The sequence below is a fragment of the Marmota flaviventris genome, chromosome 3 (assembly GCF_047511675.1).
Source record: "Marmota flaviventris isolate mMarFla1 chromosome 3, mMarFla1.hap1, whole genome shotgun sequence".
Lineage (NCBI taxonomy): Eukaryota > Metazoa > Chordata > Mammalia > Rodentia > Sciuridae > Marmota > Marmota flaviventris.
Window position 1 is genome coordinate 23,979,542 of NC_092500.1, and position 20,597 is coordinate 24,000,138.

At 36.7% G+C, this 20,597-nt stretch overlaps 1 protein-coding gene across 1 annotated transcript in view; it reads right to left on the minus strand.

Moving 5' to 3' along the window:
- The window catches only part of Cfap54 (cilia and flagella associated protein 54), a 308,923-nt gene that overhangs the window by 157,822 nt on the left and 130,504 nt on the right, over positions 1–20,597 (minus strand). The window contains exons 40-46 of the mRNA XM_027928857.2: positions 17,231–17,383; positions 15,307–15,501; positions 12,381–12,468; positions 11,886–12,095; positions 8,852–8,918; positions 6,357–6,539; positions 3,346–3,432 (exon numbers count right to left, since the gene is read on the minus strand). Of these exons, the coding sequence (XP_027784658.2) occupies positions 3,346–3,432; positions 6,357–6,539; positions 8,852–8,918; positions 11,886–12,095; positions 12,381–12,468; positions 15,307–15,501; positions 17,231–17,383 (983 nt within the window). The remainder of the gene's footprint in view (positions 1–3,345; positions 3,433–6,356; positions 6,540–8,851; positions 8,919–11,885; positions 12,096–12,380; positions 12,469–15,306; positions 15,502–17,230; positions 17,384–20,597) is intronic.

A 20,597-nucleotide genomic window follows, 5' to 3' on the forward strand; every position in this document is an offset into this window, starting at 1 on the left:
GGATAATTAGAAATTATTTTGAAAACTTATACTCCAATAAAATAGAAGACATTGAAGGCATCAACAAATTTCTTCAGTCATATAATCTGCCCAGGTTGAGTCAGGATGGATACACAGCCAAGTTCTACAAGACCTTTAAGAAGGACTAATACCAATACTCTTCAATTTATTTCAGGAAATAGAAAAAGAGGGAGCACTTCCAAACTCATTCTATAAGGCCAATATCCCCGATTCCAAAACCAGACAAAGACATTTCAAAGAAAGAAAACTTCAGACCAATATGTCTAATGAACATAGATGCAAAAATTCTCAATAAAATTCTGGCAAATAAAATACAAAAACATATCAAAAAGATTGTGTACCATGATCAAGTGGATTCATCCCAGGGATGCAAAGTTGGTTCAACATACGAAAATCAATAAATGTAATTCATCACGTCAATAGAATTAAAGATAAGAATCATTTGATCATCCTCGATAGATGCAGAAAAAGCATTTGACAAAATACAGCACCCCTTTATGTTCAAAACACTAGAAAAACTAGGGATAACAGGAACATATCTCAACATCGTAAAGGCTATCTATGCTAAGCCTCAGGCCAACATCATTCTTAATGGAGAAAAACTGAAGGCATGCCCTCTAAAATCTGGAACAAGACAGGGATGCCCTCTTTCACCACTTCTATTCAACATAGTTCTTGAAACACTGGCCAGAGCAATTAGACAGATGAAAGAAATTAAAAGGATATGTATAGGAAAAGAAGAAATTAAATTAGCTCTATTTGCTGACGATATGATTCTATACCTAGAAGACCCAAAAAACTCCACCAGAAAAATTCTAGAACTAGTGCATGAATTCAGCAAAGTAGCAGGATATAAAATCAACACCCATAAATCAAAGGCATTTCTGTATATCAGTGACAAAGCCTCTGAGAAGGAAATGAGGAAAACTATCCCATTCACAATATCCTCAAAAAAATAAGATACTTGGGAATCAACTTAACAAAAAAGGTGAACAATCTATACAATAAAAACTACAGAACCCTAAAGAAAGAAAACAAACAAGACCTTAGAAGATGGAAGGATCTACCTTGCTCTTGGAAAGGCAGAATTAATATTATCAAAATGACCATACTGCCAAAAGTACAATACAGATTTAATGCAATTCTAATCAAAATCCCAATGGCATTCCTCATAGAAATTGAAAAGGCAATCATGAAATTCATATGGAAAAATAAGAGACCAAGAATAGCTAAAGCAATCCTAAGCAGGAAGAGAGAAACAGGTGGTATTGCTATACCAGACCTTAAACTATACTACAGAGCAACAGTAACAAAAACAGCATGATATTGGCACCAAAACAGGCCGGTAGACCAATAGTACAGAATAGAGGACACAGAGACCAACCCACAAAATTACAATTATCTTATATTAGACAAAGGTGCCAAAAACATGCACTGGAGAAAAGATAGCATCTTCAACAAATGGTGCTGGGAAAACTGGAAATCCATATGTAACAAAATGAAATTAAACCCATATCTCTCACCATGAACAAAACTTAACTCAAAATGGATCAAGGAATTAAACCAGAGACTCTGCATCTAATAGAAGAAAAAATAGGCCCTAATCTTTTAAAAAAAAATTATTTTTTTAGGTGTAGATGAACACAACACAATGCCTTTTTTTTTTTTTTTTTTATGTGGTGCTGAGGATCGAACCCGGCTCTCACCTGTGTTAGGTGAGCGCTCTACCGGTGAGCCACAATCCCAGACCAGCCCTATTCTTCATCATGTGGGATTAGGCCCTAACTTCCTTAATAAGACTCCTATAACACAAAAATTAAAATCAGAAATCAATAAATGGGATGGAATCAAACTAAAACATTTTTTTCTCAGCAAAAGAAACAATCTGTGAGGTGAACAGAGAGCCTACATCCTGGGAGCAAATCTTTATCCCTCACACATCAGATGAGCATTTATCTCTAGGATATATAAAGTATCCACCAAAATATAAATAACCCAATTAATAAAGTAGCCAAGGACCTGAACAGACACTTCTCAGAAGAGGATATACAATCAGTCAACAAATATATGAAAAAATGCTCATCATCTCTAGCAATCAGAGAAATTCAAATCAAAACTACTCTACGATATCATCTCAACTCCAGTCAGAATGGCAGCTATTATGAAGACAAACAACAATAAGTGTTGGCAACGATGTGGAGAAAAAGGTACAGTCATACATTGCTGGTGGGACTACAAATTGGTGCAGTCAATTTGGAAAGCAGTATGTAGATTCCTTGGAAATCTGGGAATGGAACCACCATTTGACCCAGCTATCCCTCTCCTTGTACTATGCCCAAAGGACTTGTGAACAGCACACTACAGGGACACAGCCACATTAATGTTTATAGCAGCACAATTCACAATAGCTAAACTGTGGAATCAACCTAGATGTCCTTCAGTGGATGAATGGATAAAAAAAAATGTGACATATATACACAACGGAATTTTACTCAGCAATAAAAAAGAACAAAACCATGGCGTTTGCAGGTAAATGGATGGGGTTGGGGAAAATAATACTAAGTGAAGTCAGCCAATCCCAAAAAAACAAATTCTGAATGTTTTCTCTGATATAGGGGGTTGACTCATATTGGGGTAGGGAGGAAGAGCATGGGAGGAATAGATGAATTCTAGGTAGGGAAGAGGGGTGGGAGGGAAGAGGAGGGGGCAGGGGATTAGCAAGGATGGTGGAATGTGATGGACATCATTATACAAAGCACATGTATGAAGACTTGAATTGGGTGTCAATATACTTTATATACAAACAGAGATAAAAAATGTGGTATATATGTGTATTAAGAATTGTAATGCTAAAAAAAAAGAATAGAGTTATCTTAGATTAGGTAGAGGGAAGTGAAAGGAAGGGAAGGCAATGTGGGGATAAGAAAGATAGTAGAATGAAACAGACATTATTACTGTATGTATGTATGTGACTGTATGACCAAAATGATTCTAAAATATGCATACTCAGAAAAAAATGAGAAATTATATCCCATCTATGTATGACATATCAAAGTATATAAGTGCATAAATTATATAAATTCCTGGTGTTAGTTGAGTATTGTTTCTAGAGGTAGCCATTCCTCACTCCATTGTGGCACAAGCATAAAATGATCAAAACCTTTTTAACTGGCTATTTCTTATACTTGATTACAATGATGTGAAAGTTATTTTTTATCAATATACCACAAAATTATTATCAGCTTATTATTATGAGTATTAGAGTCAAATTAATGCATAACAATACTCATAATAGTTAAAGGATATCAAATGTTTATGACATACCTTGAGGATTCTCGCTTCTAGATTTCTGACAATGTCTTGGCAAATTCCAGAAACAAAATATTGGTACAATGCAAGGAGAGGCAGAACCTGCCAGGGGAAAAACACCCTGTTTCAAATATATTTCATCAAGTTAGTAACCTAGTAATCAAATTTATCCAAACATTTAGCCAGGCATGATGGTGCACACCTGTAATCCCAGCAATTTGGGAGAGTGAAACAGGAGAATGGCAAGTTGGAGACAGTCTCACCAGTTTAGCAAGACCCTGTCTCAAATAAAAAATAAAACAAGCTGCGGATGTGACTCAGTGAGGTGCAACCCTGGGTTCAATCTCCAGGATCACAAAAATAAAAATTAGGATATGTGATTATAAAGTATTCATTGAGTTTCCACGCTAGCAAACTAAATCATTTAGCATAAGTAAAGAAATCTGGCTAGCAAACGCCTTATTAATTTCAGGGACTTACAGTTCCTTGTAGATACCATTTGGTATCCCAAAATGAGGCTTCATGTCTCTTTAAGCATGGAAAAATTAAAATCCAATTAATTATTTTCCTTGAAAAAACTAACATAAACGAAGCCTGTGGAAAATTTCTACCAAATGAGCAATCAAATAAGTGTAAAATTTAAAGCAAAAGAACTCACATTCATGTCCCCTAACTAGTTCTTACTTATTCATATCAGTGTCAGCCACTTTGTGTTTTCGATTAGTAATTTTTTCATTGGTAAAAACAAGTTTAAAACATGTCCATTGTGTGCGAGGCACTATTGAGTGAGAAGAAAATCTAACAAGTTCCAGCCTTTACATAGCATGTATTCTACTAATTAAAACCCAGCCTTCCTCTTCACATAATATTTTAAGTTTTCTAGAATCAAATCAAAAGCTCAATTATTTTTGAGGTCTCATGGCTCTAAGTGAAGGCTAATAAACAATCAATATTTCCATTAACTCAACCACTATCCATCCAGAGACAAGACAGTTTTGCTTGGACATTGGAACGGCCCCTGGTCTCAGTTCAAATCTGAAGTTCTGTTCCTGCAGCTGTAGCCTGACCCTCCAAAGGAAGATGAAATAAGAATTGAGAACCCCATTGTTTAGCAAAGTTATTTCCTATGGTTCTGCAGCTCTGGGTCCCCTAGCAAATGTTATATTTGAAAGAAGTCTCCTTAGCCACTTGGCTGCTTCTGAAGAAGGTCAATAAGTAGAAACAGTTACTTTTTACAAGTTTAGCTGGGGAACCTCTAATGGTAGGTCAATTGGTGGCTGCTAACAGCAACGACTATTTTAAAATTTTTTTAATATTTATTTTTTTAGTTATAGGTGGACACAATACCTTTATTTTATTTTTATATAGGATATGTTATTACAAAGTATTCATTGAGTTTCCATGCTAGCAAACTAAACCATTTGGCATAAGTAAAGAAATCTGGCTAGCAGTGTCTCACACATGCTAGGCAAGCACTCAACTCTGAGCTACAACCCCAGCCCACAGCAACAGCTTTTTAAAAAGGACAAGAACTAGTCTTAAATGACTTCAAACATAATGCAATCTATTTTTCTACAATTATGCATTACAAACATAACATAGAACCGTTTCTACAATTAATGTAGCACAAAACATTAAGAGTTTGTGATTACCTTTGAGATTTAGGTTTTTTTTTTCTTTAGTGAGAAATAAAACACACAATTTTATTGCTGAAAGTTGCTCAATTATTCAGGGAAAAAAACATTCTCAATTTCTTAAGCTTTATAGAGGGAAAAACAAGTCTCATTTCTCTTCCAATGCAGTGATATGTATTATATATGAATATGAGTAGGCAGCTAAAGGTTACCCAGGGAATAGGATCATTTTCTCAATCTAGAAATGAATCCCTTTACCAGGAAGAGGAGCACCATTTTATTATTATTTTTAATAGACATTTTCATCCCAAATCTGCCCAGTGTTAAAAGCATTGATAAATTGAAGAGGTGCTTTTAACACCTCTTCATTTTAATACCTGATTTTATAATTTAACAATACATTTCAGGGGCAATAAATATTTTTTAAAAGATGTTTATTTTTTAGGTATAGATGGACACAACACAATGCCTTTATTTTTATGGGGAGCTGAGAATCGAACCCAGGTCCCATCCGTGCTAGGCGAGCGCTCTACCGCTGAGCCACAATCCCAGCCCCAATAAATATTTTTAATATAAAGAGAGAGTTGAATTTAGAAGAACAATATGCCAAGAGAATAGAAAATAATACATGAAAAACAGTATGAAAGTTATGGAGTAAAGGAAAATAGTAAACGGAGAAGGAAAAGATGTCAAGAAGCAAACATAGGGGGGAAAGAGAGACAAAAATAAGAGTATAAGAGGAAGAGAGAAAAGAGCTTAAAAAAAGAAAATAGATATGAGGATTAATAAAACACACCAAATTGTTTTTAAATGCAACCAACTTTATCTTATATACTGTGATTTCTTTCCCCAGGAAAGGAGAGCTATATTTGGACTTCGGGGTTTCCTAGGACATTAGGAATTTTCTACTTTTTATCTCATCGTTAGAGTGGATTGTTCTCTTTGATGTACCCTTGACAGAGAAAAGACACGAGACACAAGAAACTTATTTCAATATGGAAGTACACTCATAGTTTGGGTATTGATAAGAACTGAACAACTTAATGCTGTAAGTTACTAGCGCACTACACTCCTATGTTTGATGTTATCTACCAATGACACAGTCTAGTCAATTTCACCATGTCTTAAGAATAAAATAAATGAAGTAATAGAATAAAAAGGGACAAAATACAATGTAAACAATGATGTCAAAATACAATGTACAAAATACAATGCAAACAATGTTAAAGAAAGACTGTTAATTAATATATTTTATTTGTAAGTATAGATAAGAATCCTAAATATAAAAGTGAAGTAAGAACTTTAGAACACTAGTGAAACTTGAAAAGTAGAAAGTAAGTGGGGAAATATGCCAAAGCGAATTAAAAGTTGTTGGTTTCACAAATTACTCACCATTAGATTTTGCTTAGCATAGTGCAGTTCACGTATGATGTAATACAAGCTGGCAACTACAGAGCAGATGTCAGCCCTGTGTCTATCGGAGAAGAGTTCAATGCCTGGGAGAAGCTGAGTGATTTCATACTGAGCATAACAACGTTCAGCTTTAGGATGTGGAAGTGTGGTTCGAAGCAAACCCTGAAAATGATATACAGTAAAATAAAAAGCTATAAATTGCACTTGCAATGATAAAACCAAAAAATAAGTACATGCTATCACTTCCTAAAGTGCTTAGCACATGTCTAACATACTATACTCCATAATAAACAGTAATTATATTATTATAATTATTAATATTACTGTAATATTAATTATTATTGCTTTTATCAGGCAAGATGGGCTTTTAAAATTCCATGGTAGTTGTATATTTATTATTTTCAAAGAAATTACCATTATGTAAAGTATTTAGTGAGAGTCAATTTGTGTTGGACTTTTCTAATAGTTTTTTTATAAACATTATTTCACTTAATGCTCATCTAATCCATTCTTAGAAGGAAGAATCACCATCTCAGAAGTTACATAATTGTGGTATAATCAATCACCTTATCTGAAGTTCCACAGCTAATGATTGCAGAAAAGACATTCAAAGTCATGTCTCTATAACCAAAAAATCTATATCAAGATTATAAATTGAGAAAATAACAACTTGAAGTCTAAATTAAGGACAGGTAATTCCAAACTTTCAACTGCAATAAATATAAAGATGATCTGGTTAATGTGACACTATCTCTTGGTAACTTACATGATCAACATTGTACTAGATTCTGGGAAAACAAGATGAATACTTTTGTGGTTTAGATGTGAAGTGTCCCCCAAAAGCTCATCTGTGAAACATGCAAGAAGTTCAGAGAAGAAATGATTGGGTTACAAGAGCCTTAACCCAAATCAGTAAATTAATACTTGATGGGATTAAGTGAGTGGTGACTGAAGGCAGGTGGGGTGTGGCTGAAAGAAGTGGGGCATTGGAGAAGGGGTGTCTTTGGGGTAAGTATTTTGTATTTGTCGAGTGGAGTATCTCTCTGCTTCCTGATCACCATGTGAGTTGCTTCCCTCCATTACACTTTTAAGCCATTGATATCCTGCCTTACCATGAGATATGGAGCCTGCTGTCTACAGACTCTTAACTAAAATTATAAAATACAATGCTAGTTTATATATAAATTTTTCATTCACAGACATAATAGATTACATCATTATTTTTAAAACTTTGATATTTTATTGTTTATATGTACTAGAATATAAAGATATTAATCTCATTTGGTTTTCTGCAGTGATGAAGTGAATATTGTTGTAACTACAGATCTCTGAAACTGTGAGCCCCCAAATAAACTTCTCCTCTACAATTGTGCTGGTCATGTCTTTTAGTCATAGCAGCAAATAAAGTTGACTAAAACAAATACATAAAACCCAATTTTACATTTAGAAGTATTTCTTTGATTATCTTAACTAATTCTTTTCTTGATGATGAATGCACTATAAATTTTTAAAATTTATATCGGGAAAGAATTTTAATCAGATTGCTTATTAAGATTATATGGGATCCTATTCTAAAATACTAGGTAGTTGTTGAAATTTTTAATCTCACAAATTTGCTTTAAAAATCTTAAGAAGAATGAGCAGACTTTTAAAATTAATCCCACCAGCTGCTTTTTATTTTAGTTATAGCATTACTAATACAGCAATATTTAATGTCCAAGTTAAACGAAAAACTGAACATTTTTTAAAATCACATATTTGCTAAAACATAAGCAGCATTATCTTCAAAAACAAGGAATATGAGAAAGTAAAACTGAGATATAAGGAGTCTGGGTCAGATCATCATTATTCCCTTCCCACTCTTGCCTCCTTCCCTCTTCCCTTTGAAGCACAGGCAGAAGGTATTTGGAATATGAAAAAATTGCAAAGTCTGTCCTTATATTCAAAGGAGCTTTTCCCAAAGAACTTATCTATCCAGATTTCAGATGCTCTTAGCCTCCTCTGATACACATAACAAGGGTTATCTGTCCATCTGCCAAAGTAAACAGAACCTTTAGCAGACTGCAAAGGCCCCTGGCTGCATCCCTGAATCTCAGAATGTCTTGTATTTCAGATAAAAGCTCCTTTCTTCTTCAGTGAAGTCAAACCAAAATCCTGAGACACACAAGCACTCCTCTTCTAGTCTTCAACTTATTACTTGCTTTTTAGATGACATATTTTACATCATGCAACCCAACAAAACTTAATTTAAAGTTGAGGTAACTTAAGGCAACCATTTGAAGTCAAACAGACTGGCTTCATAGGGACCAACTAGTAACTTGATCTTACCAAAGAAGAAATGGGCTTGTGATATTTAATCACAGTTCATGCTATTTTCCTACCTGTGAGCTTTACGAAATTTAATAACAATAGCACTTCTTTTTTTTTTTTCTAGAATAGTCATGCTATTGTAGAAAACACATATCAAGTGTTACCTGAAAGAGTAATGCAGAAAAAATGCAGCAGCTGATTCTCTTGTTAACGTTCAGGGTTATAATAAACCTAAGTGAGAATAAGAAAAACCAATTATTAGACAATTTTCCAAAATATTTTGATATAAATATATGTCTTTAGACATATATCTAGGACACAGAAAATAAAAGATAAACGTAAAAAAATATGAAGAAGAAAATGGAAAATTAGCCATAATCTTACCCCCTAAACATGATTTCTGGTAACAGTTTGGTTAGTTTCCTTCTAGATTTTTCTATACATGGCTATATAAAGGAAAACAAAAATACTTGCATATTAAGATTAAAATTATAAAATATAATGCTAGCTTTATATACAAATTTTCCATTCACAGACATAATAGATTACATCATTATTTTTTAAAACTTTGATATTTTATTATTTATATGTACTAGAATATAAAAATATTAATCTCATTTGGTTTTCTCCAGTGATGAAGTGAATATTGTTGTAACTACATTTTTGAGCATGTATCCTTCTAATTCCGCTGGATAAATCCTTCAGAGTGGAATTTGGGGGTAGAAAATGAAGTAACAATTAAGATTTTTAATGAGTATAGTTAAATAACCATAATTAGTTATAACCATAATGAATATGGCTGTTAAACCCCAAATATTGCAAAACATATATTCTCACTAGCCATTTATTATAGAGCTGCTCACACTAAGTCTCTCTGCCAAAAATTAAGATAATTTTTCCATTTACTATTGTCCCTTTTGATGCCCCTAAGAACATTGTGAGTTTCCTTTACATGGGTCTTGAAATATGCATTTGCAGCTGTAAACCGTGTTGCCTGCTCCTGAATCTTACTTAGATAAAACCCATCAGCCTCATTGTATTAATAACATTGTTCCTCTGACCTCGGCTTCTCTGTGTAGATATTTGAGTGTGGTATTTTGCAGTGTAAAGAGTTCAGTTCACTCAGAGTCTGGGAGAAGAGCTCAAGGACCCCTGCCCTTCCCTGTGGACTCAGGTTTTTGGAAGTCAGACCTCCAGCTGGGTAAACAGGAAACGGCTTTCTTTTTGGTTGAAATCACTGGGTGATAACTTCAGACACAGAGCTGAGGTGCCTCTGGCAAGAAAGCCAGAGCTGTTCATTTCCAAGTTGTGACCTTCCTCCCTTCCTTCCTCTACTGTCATAAGTGGTGCGTGTGTGTGTGTGTGTCTGTCTGTCTGTCTGTCTGTGTGTCTGTCTAAGGATAAATTCCTTTTCAGTAGCACAAAAAAAATCAAACTTGATTGAAGTTTAAAAGATCTTTCATGGGTAGTGCCTTTAAAGTGGCAATTTCTTATTTCCCCTGCCTAAAGATACTACTCTTTTAAAAATATGAAAAAACTAACTTGGAGAAGTTATTGTTTCAGTTTGCTCTAAGGCTCAAAACAGAATGCAGGTTTTTGGCCACCACGCCCTCTAGGTGAGCTAAAGGAAAAACTGGAGAGGTATACTTCTACTGTTTCTTTACTTTTTACATTTCTCTCATTATCCAAATATTCAAGGTATTTGTGTGTGGTAACTATTCAGCATTATGATCAACATTCACATACATTATACATGACATCCTGAACGATGGGCCTCAACAAAATCCATGTCTTACGCTCTAGAACCTGTGAATGTGTCACTTTACGTGGCAGAAAAGACTTTGCAGATGTGATTGAATTAAGGACCTTGAGATGGCACAACCGTCCTGGATTTTATTCAGGTAGATCAGAGTCAGAGAAGGAGATGTAGGGGGTGGAAGTGGAGGTCCTAGAGAGCCAAAAAGCAAGAGGGTGACAGCAAAAGAGAAAGATGGAGGGCAGCTGGTCTTAAGGATAGATGGGGCTTTGGCTGTGGAATGCAGAAGAACCCCAAAGCTGGAAAAGGCCAGGAAACAGATTGTTCCCTGGAGCCTCCAGAGGAAGCACATCCCCACCGATGCCTTGATTTTAATACTTCTGAACTTCACAACTGTAAGATAATAAATTTGTGCACATGCTGGGGGTGTAGCTCAGCAGTAGCGCTAGCCCAGTTTGTGTGAAGCCCTGGGTTCCATCCCAGCACAGCAAAACAACAAAACCATTTTGTTTTAAGTCACTAAGTTTGTAGCAATTTGTCACAGCAGGAATAGGAAACTAATCCTACTGCATTATGGGCTAAACTGTATCCCCTCACAATTTGTGTATAGACATCTTAACCCCTCAGTAACCTCAGAATGTAATTGTACTTGGAGATAGGGTCTCCAAAAAGGTACTTGAGTTAAAAAGAGGTCATATGAATGGACCTTGACCTAATATGATTGGTGTCTGCAGAAGAAAGAGATTAGAACACAGACCAGTACAGAGGAGAGGCCATAGGAGGACATGGTGAGAAAATGGCCCTTTACAAACGAAGGAAAGAGGCCTCAGAGGAAACCAATCAGCCAACATCTTGATCTCAGATGTCCAGACTCCAGAACTCTGAGATGATACATTTCTGGTGCTTATGCCCAGTCTGTGATACTTTGTTATGGAAAGCCAAGCACACTGTTAGCATGTGTCATGTAATTTTCACCATCACCATTTATAGATGAGGACATGAGGCTGAGAAAGAATGAGTGACATGCCAAGGGTACAGGGTTTCAAAAATACTCTTGACCCTTCCCACATCAGCCAGCCTCCATCGTTATTCTTGCCTCCGTGCCAACTATTCCTTCTCTCACTTCTTCAACAGGTAGTCAATGAATGCCGGACACGTGGGATACCTCCGTGAATAAAGCAAAGACCTATCTATGCTGATGTGGTGCTCCTACTTTAGAGCTGGGAGGTGTGGGGGTGGAAGTGGAGGTCCTAGAGAGCTAAAAAGCCAAGAGTATGAGAGCAAAAGAGAAAGATGGAGAAGATGGTCAAAACCAATAAACATCACCAATGAGTAATCCATATCACCCTGCATGGTGGGGATATAACTTTCTAAGAAGATAGCACTTGTGGCTATCGCACAAAGGGTAGCTAGGATGTGGGTCATTCCATCCTCATACTCACTGTGCTATCTTTGCGGATATGACTGCACCTTGAAGACACCCCCAAATGCCAACTTTTGATAGAAATTCCTCACTGTAGTCTTTGAAGGTCTGAGGTGAACAACTATTGGGGGCACTGGTGGAGGAGGGGACAAATTCTTTCCATGTATGTAGAACATCTGGTTTTCTGAATATATCATCAAGAGCTTGACACCAACACTTAAAAGCAGCCCTAGAACAAAAAAAGCATCAAGTGGTATGTTTTCCAAGACTGGTCTTCAAGCCCACCTTCCAAAAGGAAAAGTAAATAGGGTGAAAAAAATATTCAATGAAGATATTAGAAAATAAATCTATACCATCCATTGTTCATAACAGTTTCTCTCAAGTAGCATTTGATACTATAAAATGAAGCATGGTGCAACTAAAATTTATGGAAAACAATATTTTTTCCTAATTATTAAAATCTTTGACAAACAAAAGAAGTTAGCCCTTGACCTATTAACTCCTAAAAATCTACCTTTTCTTTTCTGCAAAGATGAGAAGATTTCCAAGTGTATGGAGTGCCTGAACTTTAAGACTTCTTTGATTGCTGGCATGGAGAACATCTGTATTTTTAATCAAGTAAAAGAACAAATGTCAGTTGCAAGAGAAATATTTCCTTTTTATTTGCAAGAATATTTTAAACTGCATTACTCCTTAACCATGTAGATTGCAGTAAGAAAGCTTCAAGTTAATAGTGCCTTCAAATGTCACACTATATTTATATACCCAGAGAGAGCAAACAATGTTTTATTTGAACACATAGGAACAGGAGATTGGGATGAAGTCAGACAGGGAGGGATGGTGAAAAGGGAGAAAGGCACAGATACATGGGAATGATGGGGATGACTGGAGCACAGTTTTCTTGAGAAGGTAAACTGGGAGCCTGAGGACAGAGGTTGGGTCTGATTCTGGAGGCCCCTGATTGCCAGGTGCTGAATTGTGGAGGCTGCCCTATAGCAACTGGGGAGGCCCAAAGAGTTTGCTTTGAGCAGAGATGTGACAAGATCACAGTAAAGCAGAATTTTTTCTTTTACCTAAATCCAGAAAATATATCTTCAGTATCATGCAAATTTGTTTGTTTGTTTTTTAATAAATGCGTGCTTTCAGGAAGCTAGGAGGCCAACTAACATGGAAGTGGTTCCTCATGAGGCAGTACTGTCTTGGAGGGCATTTTAGAAATTTAAGAAAGGATTTTGTTAGTTGTCACATTGGTGCATTTTCTGGTATTTTATAGGTGAGAACCAGAAATTCTGGATGGCCTGTAATACACAGAAACTTCCCCACAGTTAAAAAAAAAAAAAGTGCAAAATATCTTTAAAATTAACTTGGTCTGATATCTAACCTCATTTTACACATAAAAGAGTATTTTTGCATGATTTTAAACATCCTAAATTTTCCAGAAATACAATCAATGTAGAACTTTGTTTTGTTCAGAATGTTATCAAGACTTATTTGCCATTTTAGAAAATCATATCACCTAAGTTAATAATGCTAATAATTCTTAAGTCACCAATACAACACACCTGTGTCAGTTTATCCGTAGCTATCATATCATGGTGATTGCACATAGAGGACAGAAGCATCTGACCACCTCTTCACACCTTCTAATGCCTGAGCATTTATATGCTAACACACGAGTTCTTTTATTATAAAGTGATTTTGTTTAATTTATCCTTTACTTTATGAGGCAGGAGGCAAGAAATAAAAATAGGTATAAAGGAGACTAATGGGGTAGAGAAAAGCAACTGTCACTTGAAACCTAAAAACCTTCAAGAGCACCACACCTATAATCACAACTACTCAGGAGGCTGAGGTAGAAGGATCACAAGTTAAGGAGAGCCTCAGCAACTTTACAAGACCCTGTCTCAAAATTAAAAATCTCGGAAGACACTCAGTAGTAGAGCACTTCTGGATTCAATCCCCAGTACCATTAAATAAATAAATAAAAGCAGCTCCCTGAATACCCTTGCCTTTACTCCTCCCCAAACCTATGTTCCTCAAAGCCTGAAATCTTGAAAAAAAAAAAGAAGTCTTCAAGTCTTAAGAGTATTGCAAATCTAGATGATTAATGCCTACATACATTGCTAGCTTACACAATATACTTTTCTTTAGACTAAATAAAGCTAAGAGAAAATATTGTTAGATACTTGGGAATATGGGCACATTCAACACATTATCTGCTGACTGGATGACATCAAACATACAGATCCCAAAGAGAATCAGACCTCTGTGACCCACCCTGTGTTCCAGGAGTAAGAGAATAGAGCTCATCGGGCTAACATTATCCCCATGCACTTCTCATGATCAATATTTCAAAGTTCACTTTAAAAGAAGTGTCCAACACTCTGACTTGAGCCCTGGTCATTTTCAGAGGGGATCTCATATGGTCTCATTACACCCTTGAGCATTAAACATTGAACTACGGTTATTCCCCAAAGAACCAATTTATTTCCCCACCCAAAATTTCATCTGTCCAATCCCCTTTCACTCATGTTGTTGATATTCTGTCAACCTTGTATCAAAATACTACAGGTGTTATGAACTACAGGTATAATAGATGGTTAATAATCAGAATCAGGAAGTTTATTAAAATGGCTTTTTAAACAGATTTAAAAAGAAGAGCCCAAGACCCCAAATGCATGTCTTACTTTCCATACCTACACTCCTTCCTTTGAGAGTGTGTCCTGCTCTATTGATGCATGCCTGAATAAGCATTGCTCTCATGAATAAATCTGTTTCTTTTTTACATATCCTGAAATTCCTTTCTGCAGCCTAAGTCAAGAACCTGCAAGGGTGCAGTTGAGGTCCTCTTTCTCCTTTCTGGGAGACCACCTATAACCCCTAACTGGTGATGCTTAAAGCCCCATAAAGGTTTTGTTGTTGTTTTTTTGATTGGGTTTGTTGTTGTTGTTAGAAATGTGTATGTAGGAAGAATGTGATAAATATAAATTTTACTTCAGTAAAATATAAGGGGAAAGAGAATTATAAAACATCAACTGATGTTTTGTCCAAAAAGGGCAAATTGGGTCTACAATATAGGTTGAGAATATATTATTGAATTTGTAGAAAAGCCAAAAAAGGAAAATAAACTCATCTGCGATCAAGAAAAAGCATATATAAGGGTCCCCTCCCCACAAGGTGTTCACAGTTCCTATTAAAGAGGGATGGGCAGAAGGGTGGCTTAGAATCTCACAAGGGTGACAACCAGGCTGGGAAAGTGGGTCACAAGAGGAGACTGAAAGTATCTTCTGTATTCAGACTGTTGTATCACAGCCTATGATAGTGTGATAAATCAAGATCTTTCACACTACTTCCAAGGGTAACATTTCAGGACCAGATGCAACCTCACTATTAATTCAGAAGGCCATATAGAACATGCATACACAGTGGGTTAGCCTTACCAATACTTTGGTGATAAGAAGAAATTACCAATCCCAGCTGTGAATAGGGAAGTTTGCTTTTCTCCACTGAACTAAAAACTCTGAAGTGCTCCTGAGAAAGATTAGGAGGTGTTGACATGTGCATCTCTTCTGTTCCCAGACAAAATTCCACCTTCCCAGGCGTGAATTTTAAATTGTTGATTCCTGCTCTATCTCCTAAATTTGTGGAAACAAAATTTAAAATGGTGAAAGGAAGGAAACGGATGGGGAGGGAAAGGGTAGAGGAAACCGAAAGGGAAGAAAAGATTTTGCATACACATGGGAATTATTTGCAGTTTGAGGGTCACTTTTTCCCTAAACTTGGTATCCAGGATCATCTTTTAAAGACACCCCGGTGTGGGAGGATGGGCTCTATACCCTTGTTATTTCATAAAGAGCACTACAAAGGGCCAGTAAACCAGAAAGCTAATGTTGAGATCATGCTTTGGGGAATTGGGGGAAGTTACACAGTATGAGTTCGCCTTTTTTTAATAGCTTCAGACAGTAAGATGTTCATTTGCCCCTGGGGCAGAAACCTCTGGGATAGAGTCAACTCTTACATAGTTCTGGCCTAAGAAAGAAAAAAAAAAATGGGGGAAAAAACTCTCTCTTTTTAAGATCAGAAAACACACAGGGAAAAGCAGAGAAAAAATATGCCAGGGAAATAGTCAAAGTAGCAGAGAGAGAAGCTAATATGGATTTTGAAGTCCGCAGCCTGAGGACTAGGGATAAACTACTGAGAATATTTTAGCACCAGGTGAGATTCAGGGTGAATTAACAGAATCATTTTTAGGAATGAATTTCCTTTTTTACTCTATGCCTTACCCATTGTTAATGTATAGAGTAACTGAAAAGAGGTAAAAAAAAAATCTGGAGGGCTAGTTGAACATAATGTGAGTCTGCAGACAATACCTCCAAAAATTTGGCATACTTTTATAAGGAATGCTCTTGGGAGATGAAGGGGTGGCCAAAAATATAACAAGCAAATCAGTAAAAATAAATAAATAAATAGATAGATAGATAGATAAATAGATAGATAAAACTTTGTTCGTGGTTGTAAAAAAAACTCTGTACGTGGCTGTAAAAACAACTGACCAAATTTCTAAAAGGTAAGTTCAGTGGAAATTAGCAACTTATTTAAGGGGTGGTAAATTAAATCTATTTTAATTGCTTCAGAATATAATTACTGTGAGTTTATTCTCATTACTTGGATAAATTTGAGCAGCAAAGGGCATAAATATAGGTCAAAGTTTTAAAGTCTTAAAATAACCTAAGTATAGATAATTCAGGATTTTTTTCTCAGCCTAAATTTTACACTGTTCTTTGAGTTTACCACTTACCCACTCAAAGCCCTGCCTTGATTGAATTCACAAATTGATAAATGTTGATAAGGAAGAAAATGAGTAAACGTAATATAACCAATAATAGTGAATATCTGGTTCTAAGCTAAAAGAAAACTCTAAGATGAAAATTTATGGGATTAGTAAGAGGTCTTAATGGTGCTTATTTTAAAATGCACCCATTTCTTTGAAATGGGTGAAGTGGTACTTGGTAAAAGGTTCTAGTTAACTCAGTATGCCTTACCCATCCACTAATGGAAGCAGAACATGAGCACAGTCCTAGACCTGCAAAGGCAACTGTGAGGACAACAATGTACAGCATCAGACAATTAATGAATATTATTTCCACATGTTTTCCAGGGAGTTGGCTAGTTTCTCAGAAAGCATAAAAGCAGGTGAGTGAGAAATTGCCATAGTAGGAATGAAGTGTAGAAGGAAAGATGGTAAGATCCTTTAGACAAGAGGAGACAGGGAAAGGCAGCCAGGGGTGGGATGTCAGTGGGGAAGGGGTCTGCAGGATGGTGGCCCTACACAAACAGATCCAGGAACATGAAACCACCAATTACCTTGTGTCTGTGCCAGAAATAATGAAAGCAACTTTCTGCTGTGTCGGATTGATCTGTTATGGTATTTGGATTTTTCCAGGGTCTCTCTAAAGCATCTCAACGTGTCTGTCACATCCACGGGCACACAGATGATCTGTTTGGCTCTGTTATACTCTGGAAGGAAAAAGAAAGGGGACACTGGGGATGAAACGCGGCACAGAGGCAACTAGAAGCAAAGAAGGCTCTGATTTCTTGGTCCCAACCTGAAGCTGCTAAATTCAAAGTCCCCAGATCAGCAACATTCAGGTCATCTTTTTTTCTTTTGGTATCTTTGAAAGTTCTTTTTTTAAAAAGAAACTTGGGAAAGTTCTGATTCTTATGAAATGCAAATAACTTTAGATCTTGTCAATTTCCTTATGAAGCCTCCTACTTTTTCTTTCGCTGATCATAAAAAATGAAATGATCTACTCCTTTTTTAGCAAACTTCTTCAAAGCAAAGGTACCTTGGGAAAGAGACTAAAGGAGGAAACAAAGAATCCTAGAGACAGGCAACTGCTCTCTGAAGGGAAGGGAAAGACAGATTCCTAAGACTTGAGGGTGCAAAGGAAAAGGTGCATGGGGGCGGTGGGTGGGTCCGGAACCAACCAGCTACCTTGAAAAGTTCCAGGAAGAGGAGATGGTGGGAGAGAGAGTTGCTGAGAGGTTTCTGGGGAGCGAGGGGGTGATCCTGGGAATTAGACTCCAGGTTTGCAGCATACACCAAGAAGCAGGAGAGAAAGGAATTGCCAGTTTCAGAATTAGAATAACAAAGAACACGTGGAAGGTGCCCAAATGGAAGGTCTCTTAGGCCAAAGAAAGAGGTCTGTTTTTCTGTTTTTCAAATCAATCACAAGATTGGATTTTTGTCTTTTTTCCTTAGAGAAAGAAGATTTAAAAATATCTGAGTTCAGGCTGCTGTAAACGCATTACCATAGACCACACGGTTTATGAACAACAGAAAATTGCTTTTCACAGATCTGGAGGCTGGAGGTCTTAGACTAAGGTGCCAACATAGCTGGGTTCTGGCAAAGGCTCTCTCCCTTGTTTGCAGCTGGTTTCCTTTTCACTGTGCCTCTTTCACATAGCAGAAAGGGGGCTAAAGGGAGCTCCCTTGCGCTCTTTTATAAGGGCATTAATCCCCCATCTGTGAGGACTCCACCCTCATGAGCTAATCACCACCCAAGTCCCTGCCTCCTAACAACACATCACATTAGTTAGGATTTCAACATCTGAATTTTGAGGAGCCATAGATATTCAGCCCCCAGCAGGGAGCAACAGGAAAGGAGGAAGACTGGAAACTCTCACATGTTAATGAGACAATTACTTTCTCCAGCTTTAAACATTGCTTTAACACACATGTGAAGCATCTAGTATAGTGCCCGCCATGGAGTAAACACTCAATAGATAGAGGCTCACATTATGACTGCCAGTCACTTTTTTTTTTTTTTCTTTTTGGAACCAGGGATTGAACTCAGGGGCACTCCACCACTGAGCTACATCCCCAGCTCTATTTTGTATTTTATTTAGAGACAGAGTCTCACTGAGTTGCTTAATGCCTCACTTTTGCTGATGTTAGCTTTGTACTCGTGATCCTCCGGTCTCAGCTTCCCAAGGCACTGGGATTACATGTGTGAACCACCACGCCCAGCATAGTCATATATTTTTAAAATATAGTCATGTGCCACATAATGACATTTTGATCATTGACGGCTCATGTATGTGATGATGATCCCACAAGATTATATCATCTACTGACTCATAGCTATGTTAGTTTGTATAAGCACACTCTGGCATTCATATAACAATGAGGTTGTGCAGTGGCATATTTCTTCCTGCCATTGAGCGTGACTGCATATATTGAGCACTTTGAAGTACCAGACACCACGGCAGGCACTGAGGAAACACAGGCAGACACAATAGACATAGCCCCTGCTCTCACAAAGCTTACATTCTAGAATAAAACCTGGAAATATTATTTATAATAAAAATAGTCTGGAGAAAATTGTCCAGCTATCTCTGTATCAAATATCTGCCTATAACTCTTCTTCTTTTTTTTTTTTTTTTTCTAAACTATCTTTCCGTTTTTTCAAGCCCTAGCGTATCTTTTCTCTTGAAGCCTAATTAGGGTTCTGTCAGGGGTGGTATAAAGCAAAGAGGAAGCATCAGAAGTTCAGAACTTCTTTCTTAAAACACCGATGGACAGAAAATTCAAGAAGCTATTCCAAAGGCACTAGTAGTAGCACCTTCACAGTTTGAAACAGGTAAGGAGGACCAGCACAAGAAGGAAAAGGAAGGAATTATTATGTTTTTCATTGTACCAATGTAGAAACAAAAGTTGAAATGCCAATGATTCCTCAGGGCTGGGCCAACCAGGGTGGGAACCCAGGGCGTGGTCTGAAATTTGGGGCTGCTTTCTACACACTTGGTCACTTCCACGATCAAAGGCCTTAATAAAACACACCTGACAAAGAGTTGAAAATTTCAACAGACCTGAGGACTGAATGATCCTTTCAGAGAACTTAAATACTGATAAGGTCAAAACTCAAGAAAGAGACTCCAGGTGGAATGCAAAAACAGTTACAATAAAAGGCATATCCAGGTTTATCTACCCTGTGGAGCTTAACAAGCAGGAAAGTTACTCATCCATACAGGAATAATCTATAAAACGTGGTACTCTCACTTCTCCAAATCCTACGGAGACGATACCAAATTACACATGCATTATTAAATAGTTGAAGGGAGAATAGGATGCTGTTAAATAATGAGAACACCAAATGTTCCTAGCCACTGGGGCATTACAATATCTGCCGTGAAGAACTGAATGTATCAAGCATTACCACCAAATGCTGTTATGACAAAAGAAAATCTATGAGGTTCTAAAGCAGCGAGCTGGTGTGGAAATCATCATGAGTATAGTCAGTCTTTTAAAAGAATTGCATACACATCACGGTGTATGTGACATACATAAGACCCAACACACTTATAAATATGTTAACGATCTGAGCTTAGTATATTGAGAAAAATTCAGCATCCCAATAATTTGCTAAATAAACTCAAAAGCACAGGCCAAAAGATGTTTCCAGTTACAGAGGTCCTAGAGTCTTATAAAGAGCTATAAGTTGGAAGCCAAGTTTTTAACTGTTCAATGTAAAATGTATAATTAGTATACAGGGTCATCTGAACATTACTATGCTATTATAATAAGTCAGAATAAAGTGCCTGCCCCATATGACCACTGAAATACATCAAATTACTTCTTGAATGCTATAAATTTAGAGAAGATTCTAACTGAAAGGAGCAATGACGAGTGGACTTGGTAGCTCAGAGGATCACTAGTGAGTGGAGCAAT